We start from the raw sequence: 11,787 nt of genomic DNA, 5'->3' as shown, positions 1-11,787 counted from the left end.
CTCTCTTCTGCACTCAGGTGTCTCCCCCCTCTTCTGCACTCAGGTGTTTCCCCCTCTCTCCTGCACTCAGGTGTTTCCCCCTTTCTTCTGCACTCAGGTGTTTCCCCCCCTCTTCTGCACTCAGGTGTTTCCCCCTCTCTTCTGCACTCAGGTGTCTCCCCCCTCTCTTCTGCACTCAGGTGTCTCCCCCCTCTCTTCTGCACTCAGGTGTTTTCCCCCCTCTTCTGCACTCAGGTGTTTCCCCCTCTCTCCTGCACTCAGGTGTTTCCCCCTTTCTTCTGCACTCAGGTGTTTCCCCCCCTCTTCTGCACTCAGGTGTTTCCCCCTCTCTTCTGCACTCAGGTGTCTCCCCCCTCTCTTCTGCACTCAGGTGTCTCCCCCCTCTCTTCTGCACTCAGGTGTTTTCCCCCCTCTTCTGCACTCAGGTGTTTCCCCCTCTCTCCTGCACTCAGGTGTTTCCCCCTTTCTTCTGCACTCAGGTGTTTCCCCCCCTCTTCTGCACTCAGGTGTTTCCCCCTCTCTTCTGCACTCAGGTGTCTCCCCCCTCTCTTCTGCACTCAGGTGTCTCCCCCCTCTCTTCTGCACTCAGGTGTTTCCCCCCCTCTTCTGCACTCAGGTGTTTCCCCCTCTCTCCTGCACACTGGTATTTCCCCTCTCTTTCTTTCTTGCTCGGTCTCATCTATCGCTTCCCTTCTGCACTGCAGGTGATGATGCTAAAGATTAAAGAATGCAGGCCAGCTTCGCCAGCACTGATAGAGTTAACGTTCTACACTGGGCGGTGACACGTGCTTGAGGACAACCAATGAGCAGCGAGTTCGTTTTTCGTGTTCGGAATTGAGCAATCAGCAACTAGATCCTGGGGCCTAATCTAGAGCGGCGGCGGCTGCGGCGTCCCTGTGCTCTCCGGCTGCCCCTGTAATCATGTCCGCAGCGCTGCGCCGCTTGCTGCTGCTCCTGTGCTCCCTGCAGCTGCTCGGTGTCCGGGCCGGTGGCAAATATTCCCGGCAGGTGAATGAGAACCGGGCGGACGAGGAGGCGGCGGAGTTCCGGATACAGAGGCTGAATCAAGTGTGGGAGAAGGCGCAGAGGGTGAGTACTGTGCAGCGGTCATGTGACCTCCACAGCCCGCACCGGCCAGGGATGCTGCACTGTCACACAGTGCACGGGTATGAGCCCTGCGGGCCACCATGCATTTACAGCTTTGTGTACACTGTGCAGTGAGAGGTGTAATAGGCTGGGTGCGATTCGCTACTCCAACAGCGAGGGCTTTTCCTGGCTTAAAGGGGAATTCTGAAGCCAGAACCTCCTGTGAGTGGAGCTGGGATGAGAATGTATCAGCCACTCCAGAACCCCGAACACAGCAATCACGGGGATCCCCCCCCCTCTCCCCTGTAGAAATCCACAGTGATAAATCCGGCTCTGAAGTTGTATGCAAATGAACCTGGGAGTCCACTGTGGGCGGGTCAGTGCATTGCCCCACCTCTGAGGAGCTTCACCAGGACTCAGCCTCTATATGTCCACAAGTGTTATCTGGTGTCATATACATATCAGTGACCTACATATTCTGGTGTCACACTCCCTTTGCAGCGATTCCAGTTTTGCAGACCTTTGGCATTCTAGCTGATAATTTGCGGAGGTATTCTGGAGATATTTCACCCCATACTTGCCTAACGGTCGCGCGGTGGGCCTTATGTCCGGCGCCGCCTCTTTTGTCCATCATTGTACTCCTCCTTCTCTAGCCGCGGTGCATGACGGGTCCGACGTCACCCACACTCGCCGGCATTCAGGTCCTGAGCAGGGTAGATCAAAGTAGTGCGCATGCGCAGGACCGGCGAGTATGTATGATGTAGCCGCGTTATGCACCCAGGCTTCAGAAAGAGGACGAAGATGCCCATATGGCCCATCGCAGCGACCGTTTCTTATGTTATACCCCCGGCCTGGACTCTTATATACAGCATGTGGTGGCCGCAGCTTATAGGCCAAAAAAGTGGTGATAGGTTCCCTTTTAATGTGGGACTGAAAAGAGGAGTTACAAAAAAAATAAATATATATAATATATATGTATGAGATTTTTGGAATACTCATAGGCTTTGGGACTGTTTTCTCAGTTTTATTAACATGGATTTGCTTAAAACTAAAACAAAAACCGCACCAAAAACACCCTGTGTGAACATAGCTTTAGGATATATGCCCACGCTCAGGACTCGCTGCATCCTGGATACAGCGAGTCCTGACCTGCGGGGCCGCAAGTCTCCTCCGCTGGAGACCACAGCTGCTTGTACCCACGATCAGGGTTCGGTGCGCTGCGGTCTGTCGCTTGTGATCTCCCTACGGAGGACGCAGGCAAATCCGCAGCAAACAATTGACATGCTGGGGTCTGGAAAGCCACACTGCAGGTCAGTGTTTGCCGTGGAAAAAACAAGCACAGTGGGCACGGGAATTCTAGAAATCCATCCACTGTGCTTTTACTGTACATCAAAACGTTTTGGACGCAACAAAAACACGCTACATACAAAATGCTGCAAACGCTGACCGTGGGCACGCAGCCTTAGGCTATGTGCGCACGTTGCGTACAGTCACTGCAGAAATTTCTGCAGCGATCTGAAGAGCACATGTGCGCTTTAAATCGCTGCAGAAATGTCCGTAGTGAAAAAAAAAACAAAACGATTCCATGCGCTCTGCCTGCAGCTCCTGCCATAGACAGAGCAGGAGCTGCCGGCAAAGCGCACGGAAGAAATGACATGTCACTTCTTAGAACGCAGCGCTTCGGCAGTAGCCGAAGCGCTGTGCTCTAAAACGCCACGTGCGCACGGCCCCTGCACAATCTCCATAGACTGTGCAGGGGACGCAGGACGCATGCAGTTACGCTGCGCTACAAAGCGTAACTGCATGAATTACGCACATGTGCGCACATAGCCTTAGGCTATGTTCACACAGAGCGTTTTTGCTCAGGTTTTTTTTTTTGCAGCAAAACCTCAGATTTTGCAAGGAAACAAACTGCGGTCTTGTCACTTTTTTTTTTTTTTTTGCCTTTGTTTTGCACTTCCTTGTTTTGTATGGCGAACAAATTGTGGTAAAAAACACTGAAAGAATTGCCATGCTCATTCTGTAAAAAAAAAAAAAAAAAGCAAAAAAACCAGTGTTTTGTGTGTATGAGATTTGAGGAATTCCAAAGGCTTTGCTGGGACTGTGAAGGCAGTGTTTTATTAGCATAGATTTGCATAAAACCAAGGCAAAAACCATGCAAAAAAAACAGCAAAAATGTCCTGTGTGAACATGGCCTTACAGCTCTTGGAGAAAAAGGAGTAAAACAAAAGAGCAACAACGAAATGTACAGACTGATGTAAACATGGACTCCGCAGTTGTATCCATAGGGTCAGATTTAGCTGCACACTTTACTACATGATTGGTCTTTAGTATCTTCTTGAAATATTTGGATAGGGGTTTTTTGTTTGTTTTTTTTCTAATCTAATGTATAAGCCGAGCCTCAAGCCTCATTTATCCCGTTAAGAAAGGTGAAATGCAGTTTTCAGAAGTTTCAGAATTTCTTCTGGTTTGGAGAAGCTGTCAAAATATGAGGGTTTTTTTACCCCAGTATTTGTAGCCAAAACCAGGAGTGGGTGATAAATACAGCAGTGGTGCCGTGTTTCTATGATACTTTTCCTCTGATTTTACCGCTCCTGGTTTTGGCTGCAAATACTGAGGTAAAAAAAACAAAATAACAAAAAAAAACCCTCACCAAATACTGAGGTAAAAAAAACCCTCACCAAATACTGAGGTAAAAAAAACCCTCACCAAATACTTAGGTAAAAAAAACCCTCACCAAATACTGAGGTAAAAAAAAAAACGCCCTCACCAAATACTGAGGTAAAAAAAAACCCTCACCAAATACTGAGGTAAAAAAAACCCTCACCAAATACTGAGGTAAAAAAAACCCTCACCAAATACTGAGGTAAAAAAAAACAAAACTCAGCAAATACTGAGGTAAAAAAAACCAAAACTCAGCAAATACTGAGGTAAAAAAAAACCCTCAACTCCCATACAAGCAAAAATAGCAAATGCCTGAACCCAATTATGGAAAGATTTATAAGGCTTACGCTTGTCTAAATCATGGTCTACCTTGTCATGCTTTCTCTCCCCTCTAATCGGGAAATCCTGTGTTGAAGGAAGGAGAGAAAAAATGTCCAAATATTCCCTGTTCCAAATCTTCTTTCACAGAAATGGGTAGATGGAACCCAAGGGGAGAAACCTCGCAGACAAGCGCCTCCTTAAAAGAAATGTCTGACACAGCAGCCGCCCGGCTATCAGCATGATCCGCAACCACCCGCCCCTCCACGGTTAACCACTGATTTATCGGTGAGGCCAAAAGCTTCAGAAACAGATTTTTGCCACCACCGATTTAACTGATTCAAAAGACAAGTCCTGACCACCCTGTAAATAATTGGGAGGGGTCTCACCCTGCCAGTCCGACTGGTGCAGCTGGGAAGATGACACTCTGATGGAAGGAGGAATAGGATCCCTCGCTGGCTGAGCCTGTGATCCCTGTATCCTGGGACCGCATGGGAGCTCCTCCTCAGAAGAGTTGTCAGATGAGGTCCAGACCTGACAGGCATCCTCATGTGATGGGTAAGATGACAGGGGCACTGAGGGCACCCCCTCAGCGCAAAGGTCCAGGAAGCAAACAAGGTCCCACCGGGGCACCGGTAAGAAAGCTGCCCCTCACCCCCGCCAATAAGTCCATTGGAGCCAAAGAACCATATTGGCTCCGGCCTGCTTCCCCGAAAAATAGCTCACCCGAGCAGCTCCTCCGGTCCTCGCAGCTGAAGGTCCCGTGTCGTGTCTGCGGATCGCTTCCTGGAGGGGCGGGATTCAGCGACGTCCTGCAGGCCCGCGCTGCTCTCTGACAAGACCGAGACTCCACACAAAGGCTTCTGTTTCTTTCTTGACCCAGCTTGGTGAGTAGCGCTACCTCTCCTCATCCTGGGCGCAGGCGACGAAGAGTACTTGGGGTTAGGCCGGGGGCGGAACCGTAAAGAATGGCCTACCGGTACATGCGGGGTCGCATCCACGCCAGTGACTGGTCCAGCAGAAGTCCCAGCACAGTTAACAGGAGCGCAGGTACCACAGGAGCGCAGCTGTTCCTCACTGCCCTCCTGACTAGCCTTCACCAAAACTTCAGAAATCACACCATCCATGCTTTAGAAATGTCAGAGGTCAAACTGAGCCTCTGACAGGAATGCAGTCTTAGGCTGCTTTCACACATCCGGATTTTTGCTCTGCGGCACAATACGGCGTTCTGCAGAAAAACCGCAACCGGCTTTTGTAATGCCGATTGCGTTTTTTTTTTGCATAGACTTACATTAGTGCCGTATTGTGCCGCAGGGGCTTGCGTTCGGTCCGGTTTTTGCCGCATGCGGCAGATTTAGCCGATGCGGCGGCCGGATCGAACGTTCCCTGCAACGTTTTTTGCTCCGGCAAAAAACACCGCATCGCGCCGCATCCGGCCGCTGCGGTGCATTTTTCAATGCATCCCTATGGAGGCCGGATGCGGCGCGATGCGGAAAAAACCGCATCCGGTCGTCGCATGCGGTTTTTTCCACTGCGCATGCTCAGTAGCATGCCGCAACCGGAAAAAACCGGACCGGCCGCATGTAAAAACTTATGCAAAGGATGCGGTGTTTTCGCCGCATCCGTTGCATAGTTTTCACAGTCGGATTGAGCCGCACGGCTCAAACCGGATGTGTGAAAGTAGCCTTATATATAACCCACATTCTCCGCCAGAAACACAACTGACCAATAGCCTTTAACAACAACCAGAATGACCTTTTGATTGGCTGTCCGCCAGCCAATCACACGCAAACCAGGTAAACTGCTTTATCTGCCTAGAAACGCAGATGCTCATAAAAGAAAACTCACTGACTTCCAACCAAAGAGCCTGTGTTTGTGTTGCCATGTTATCCCTGCTCTGCGCTCAGGGGGCATTACAGGAGTGGGGCATTACAGGAGTGGGGCATTACAGGAGTGGGGCATTACAGGAGTGGGGCATTACAGGAGTGGGGCATTACAGGAGTGGGGCATTACAGGAGTGGGGCATTACAGGAGTGGGGCATTACAGGAGTGGGGCATTACAGGAGTGGGGCATTACAGGAGTGGGGCATTAAGAGGGAAAGTATAATAGAAACACGGGCACCACTGCTGTATTTATCACCCACTCCTGGCTTTGGCTGCAAATCCTGAGGTAAAAAACTCACCAAATACTCAACCTGTGCACAAGGCCTTTACAGAAATCTGCCCACTGCTTCTTTTATAGGCCACGTGCACACAGTGAGTATTTGGAGGGTTTTTTACCTGCGTATTTGTCACCCAAAACCAGGAGTGGGTGATAAATACAGCAGTGGTGCCCGTGTTTCTATTATACTTTTCATCTGATTGTTCCACTCCTGGTTTTGGCTACAAATCCTGAGGTAAAAAACTCACCAAGTACTCAGTGTGCACGTGGCCTTACACAGTGGTCAGACTGTGTGTGGTATTTAGTATTAACAATTAGAGGTTGTGCACACACAACTCATTCCAGGAAAGGTGCAGTCCTTAGGCTACATGCGCACGCTGCGTTTTTCTGCTGCGTTTTTTGGCTGCAGTTTTGTCAGAACTTTCTGACATTTGACTTCCCAGCAAAGTCTATGAGAAGTCAGATTTGCTGCGCGCACATTGCAGTTTGTCAGCGTTTTATTTGTCAAAAGTTTGTGACAAAAAAAATGCAGCATGTTCATTCTTCCTGCGTTTTTGTCAACATTTGTCGCAAAAGCGCGTATTGTGAAAAACGCACCTACAATTACAAGCATTTTTTGTGACATTTCCAGGCTCTCTGACAAGGTGCGCTTTTGGCTGCAGTTCGTGAACACAAAAAGATGCAGCGTGGGCATGTAGCCTAAAGGGGGCTTTACACTGCAGCGACATCGCTGGTGAAAGCACCTGTCGTTTGTGCGTCACGGGCAAATCGCTGTCCATGGCGCACAACATCGTTAGGAGCCGTCACACGGACTTACCTGTCTAGCGACGTCGCTGTGGCTGGCGAACCGCCTCCTTTCTAAGGGGGCAGTTCATGCGGCGTCACTAAGCGGCCGCCCAATGGAAGCAGAGGGGCGAAGATGAGCGGCCGGAACATCCCACCCACCTCCTTCCTTCCTCATTGTGGCCGCAGGTGAGCTGTTGTTCGTCGTTCCCGAGGTGTCACACGTAGCGATGTGTGCTACCTCGGGAACGACAAACATCCTGCGTCCTCAACAATCATCGGCGATTTTTTTTTTTTTTTTTTTTTTTTTTTTTTTTTTTTAAAATGAACGATGGACGATTTGGTGAGTATTTTCCATCGTTAAAGGGAACCTGTCAGCAGAAATTTCCCCTAAAACCTAAAAGATTCCCCCTCTGCAGCTCCTGGGCTGCATTCTAGAAAGGTCCCTGTTATTATTGTGCCCCCTTTCTGACCAAAAAAAAGAGTTTATAAAGTGGTACCTTTTTGGCTTTGGATTCTGTAAATGTGACACGGGGGCGGGCTGCCTGATGGCCGTTAGTCTGCCTCCTGCCGCTTTAGGCCGTCCCCCATCGCTCCTTTCCATACTTGTGGATGCCGCCCAGTGCTCCAGAGGTCCCTGCGCATGCCCAGTGCTCATCTCTCGTGGATGAGCACTGTGCCCAGTGTTACCGCTGGTGACGTGCGCGCAGGCTTTAGATTATGGGCGGTGCTGTGATGTTTATTACCAAGCAACCGCCCATAATCGCGGGACCGCGCTTTCACCCTCGGCGTCCTTCGTTCTGCGCAAGCGCGGTGCTGCTGACCCCACGTCACCTCCTATCTATTTCCTGCCTCAGGGCAAGATGGGAAGGAGGTGACGTGGGGTCAGCAGCACCACGCTTGCGCAGAACGAAGGACGCCGAGGGTGAAAGCGCGGTCCCGCGATTATGGGCGGTTGCTTGGTAATAAACATCACAGCACCACCCATAATCTAAAGCCTGCGCGCACGTCACCAGCGGTGACACTGGGCACAGTGCTCATCCACGAGAGATGAGCACTGGGCATGCGCAGGGACCTCTGGAACACTGGGCGGCATCCACAAGTATGGAAAGGAGCGATGGGGGACGGCCTAAAGCGGCAGGAGGCAGACTAACGGCCATCAGGCAGCCCGCCCCCGTGTCACATTTACAGAATCCGAAGCCAAAAAGGTACCACTTTATAAACTCTTTTTTTTGGTCAGAAAGGGGGCACAATAATAACAGGGACCTTTCTAGAATGCAGCCCAGGAGCTGCAGAGGGGGAATCTGTTAGGTTTTAGGGGAAATTTCTGCTGACAGGTTCCCTTTAACGGCCGCTCGTTGGTGTCACACGCAACAACGTCGCTAATGATGACGGATTTGCGTCACGGAATCCGTGACCCCGGCGATATATCGTTAGATACGTCGCTGCGTGTAACGGGGCCTTTAGGCTAGTTTCACACTTGCGTTGTGTGGCATCCATCGCATTGCGTTGTGTGACGGATGTAACGGATGCGTTGCATATAGTGGCACAACTGATGCAACGGATGCTGCAAAACAACGGAATCCGTTGTAGCTGTTTTTTCAACAATTACTAAACGGAGCATGCGCAGTTGTGTAAAAACGGATGGGTCACAGGAATCCGTCAAATGACAGATTCCGCCACCATAGGCTTCCATTATAAAAATGACGGACGCCGATGGAATCCAGCACATTGCGGGTTTTTTTGACGCTCAGGGAACCGCAGAAAAACGTTACATGCTGCGTTCTTTCCGGCCGGCAAGTGCAACGCAGGACCATCAGTCGCATTGCGTCGTCCATACAAGTCTATGGGAAGCAGCGGAATCCGTTATCGGATTCCGCTAGTTTCCAAAACGGTGGATTGCGACTGAAGGGAAAAAAACGCAAGTGTGAAACTAGCCTAACACAGTTATACAAATCCACCCGCCTTATATTGGCCGCCATGCTTTTCCCACACACAGTACCAAAAAAAGTCTTGCATGTCAACAAAAATCCAGAGGAAATAATTCCTTACTAGAGTTACTGATTTCTGTACTTCTCATTATAACTGATCACTTATTAACTTCACATCCAGCTTAGAAATGCATCATCCCGTTGTCTTCGGATGTGTTCACACAACCATGATGTGTATTTTTCAGGCTGGTAAACTATTTAAAAATTAAATAAAAATGTGGACTTTGCTGCTGCTTTTAATCTGATGTTAATGTAGTTTATGAAGATAGATATAATATAGGGTATAACAACAATATGATGATTTTTTTTTTTTGTCATGTTTCCGCAACAACAAAAAAGCTAGCAAAAAAGAACTGTCTGGACTATTCTGTTAATGCCAGCTATAGCTTACCTATACTGGTCTGTAGAGGTGTTGTGATCCATCCAGACTTACTGGTGCTTGTTGTGCATTGTGGTGTTCACTCATGTTGTCTTTGTTGCTTTCCTGCTCTTGCTTTTCTCCTTAGTCTTTTACTGTTTGTTCCGGTTTATTTTGCAGTGTCTGAGTTTTGGTTTTTATCCTGTCTTTAATCTGTGTTTCCATCACACTCCTGCCCCTTCCTTCCCTGGGGTGGTAACAGATTATATCTGGTTAGGAGAACAGTAAGGCACATGACTCCAGCGTCTCCACCTGCAGGGGTCCCCAACTCCAGTCCTCAAGGGCCACCAACAGTGCATGTTTTCAGCGTCTTAGGTGATAATTTAATCATTTGCACAGATGATGATTCCAACACTCATGCAATGCTAAGGAAATCCTGAAAACTGTTGGTGGCCCTTGAGGACTGGAGTTGGGTAACCCAGATCCGGAGGTTAGGGATACCTTAGGGTCACCTGCAAACTGAAGAAAGGATGTGCAGTGCTCTTTTGCTCCATATATTGTTTTATATCCATCCGTTGTTGAAGCTGGTAACAGCTGACCGGTGGACCTCCACTGATCCGATCTTGATGACCTATAAGCATTAGGGATCAAGATCATAGTAGTGAACAATCCCTTTTAAAGGGAACCTGTCAGCAGAAATTTCCCCTAAAACCTAACAGATTCCCCCTCTGCAGCTCCTGGGCTGCATTCTAGAAAGGTCCCTGTTATTATTCTGACCAAAAAAAAGAGTTTATAAAGTGGTATCTTTTTAGCTTCGGATTCTATAAATGTGACACGGGGGCGGGCTGCCTGATGGCCGTTATTCTGCCCCCTGGTCCTGTATGCCGCCCCCATCGCTGATTTCCATACTTGTGGACGCCGCCCACTGCTCCAGCCAACCCCGCGCATGCCCAGTGCCCATCTCTCGTGGATGAGCACTGTGCCCAGTGTCACCGCTGGTGACGTGCGCGCAGGGTTTAGATTATGGGCGGTGCTGTGATGTTTATTACCAAGCAACCGCCCATAATCGCGGGACCGCGCTTTCCCCCTCGGCGTCCTTCATTCTGCGCAAGCGTGCTACTGCTGACCCCACGTCACCTCCTTCCCATCTATTTCCTGCCTCAGGGCAAGATGGGAAGGAGGTGACGTGAGGTCAGCAGCAGCGCGCTTGCGCAGAACGAAGCAGGCCGAGGGGGAAATCGCGGTCCCGCGATTATGGGCGGTTGCTTGGTAATAAACATCACAGCACCGCCCATAATCTAAACCCTGTGCGCACGTCACCAGCGGTGACACTGGGCACAGTGCTCATCCACGAGAGATGGGCACTGGGCATGCGCGGGGATGGCTGGAGCAGTGGGCGGCGTCCACAAGTATGGAAATCAGCGATGGGGGCGGCATACAGGACCAGGGGGCAGAATAACGGCCATCAGGCAGCCCGCCCCCGTGTCACATTTATAGAATCCGAAGCCAAAAAGGTACCACTTTATAAACTCTGTTTTTTGGTCAGAAAGGGGGCACAGTAATAACGGGGACCTTTATAGAATGCAGCCCAGGAGCTGCAGAGGGGGAATCTGTTAGGTTTTAGGGGAAATTTCTGCTGACAGGTTCCCTTTAAAGGGAAATTGTTGCCTACTCACCTTTTTGGGGTGGTCTGGTCCGATGGGCGTCCCTGGAGTTGACCCGGCGCCTCCTCTTTTCTTGCAATCGCCATCTTCCCTGCTCCATGTGGATAACACGTCGTACATCATCCACATGGAGTCACCATTATCCTCCTGCGCATGCATGGGGAAAGGTCAAAGAACACCCTCGCATGTGCACTACAATATATTAAGGATAGAGTGAAGTGCGGATGCCCAGGAGCGCAACGGCGGACACTGTGTGGATGACTTAGGCAACTTTCACACATCCGGTTTTTGCTCTGCGGCACAATACGGCGCTCTGCAGAAAAAACGCAACCGTTTTTTCTGCCGCCGGTTGCGTTTTTTTTTTTTTTGCAAAGACTTACATTAGTGCCGTATTGTGCCGCATGGGCTTGCGTTTGGTCCGGTTTTTGCCGCATGCGGCAGATTTTTATTCGATGCCGCGGCCGGATGGAACGTTGCCTGCAACGTTTTCTGCTCCGGCAAAAAAAAAGTATCGCGCCGCATCCGGCCGCTGCGGCGCATTTTTCAATGCATGCCTATGGACGCTGGATGCGGCGCGATGCGGAAAAAACGCATCCGGCCGCCGCATGCGGTTTCTTCCACTGCGCATGTTCAGTTGCCTGCCGGAACCGGAAAAAACTGGACGGGCCGCATGTAAAAACTTATGCAAAGGATGCGGTGTTTTCGCCGCATCCGTTGCATAAGTTTCACAGCCGGATTGAGCCGCACTGCTCAAACCGGATG

The 11,787-nt window shown here is 50.0% G+C and overlaps 1 protein-coding gene across 1 annotated transcript in view; it reads left to right on the top strand.

Moving 5' to 3' along the window:
• Window positions 1–837: 837 nt before the first annotated feature.
• The window catches only part of LRPAP1 (LDL receptor related protein associated protein 1), a 51,755-nt gene continuing 40,805 nt past the window's right edge, over window positions 838–11,787 (top strand). Inside the window, exon 1 of the mRNA XM_075333172.1 lies at window positions 838–1,089. Coding sequence (XP_075189287.1) covers window positions 922–1,089 — 168 coding nt within the window. The 5' untranslated portion in view covers window positions 838–921. The remainder of the gene's footprint in view (window positions 1,090–11,787) is intronic.

Source organism: Anomaloglossus baeobatrachus, chromosome 1 (assembly GCF_048569485.1).
Source record: "Anomaloglossus baeobatrachus isolate aAnoBae1 chromosome 1, aAnoBae1.hap1, whole genome shotgun sequence".
Lineage (NCBI taxonomy): Eukaryota > Metazoa > Chordata > Amphibia > Anura > Aromobatidae > Anomaloglossus > Anomaloglossus baeobatrachus.
This window is presented reverse-complemented; position numbering and strand designations above follow the sequence as displayed.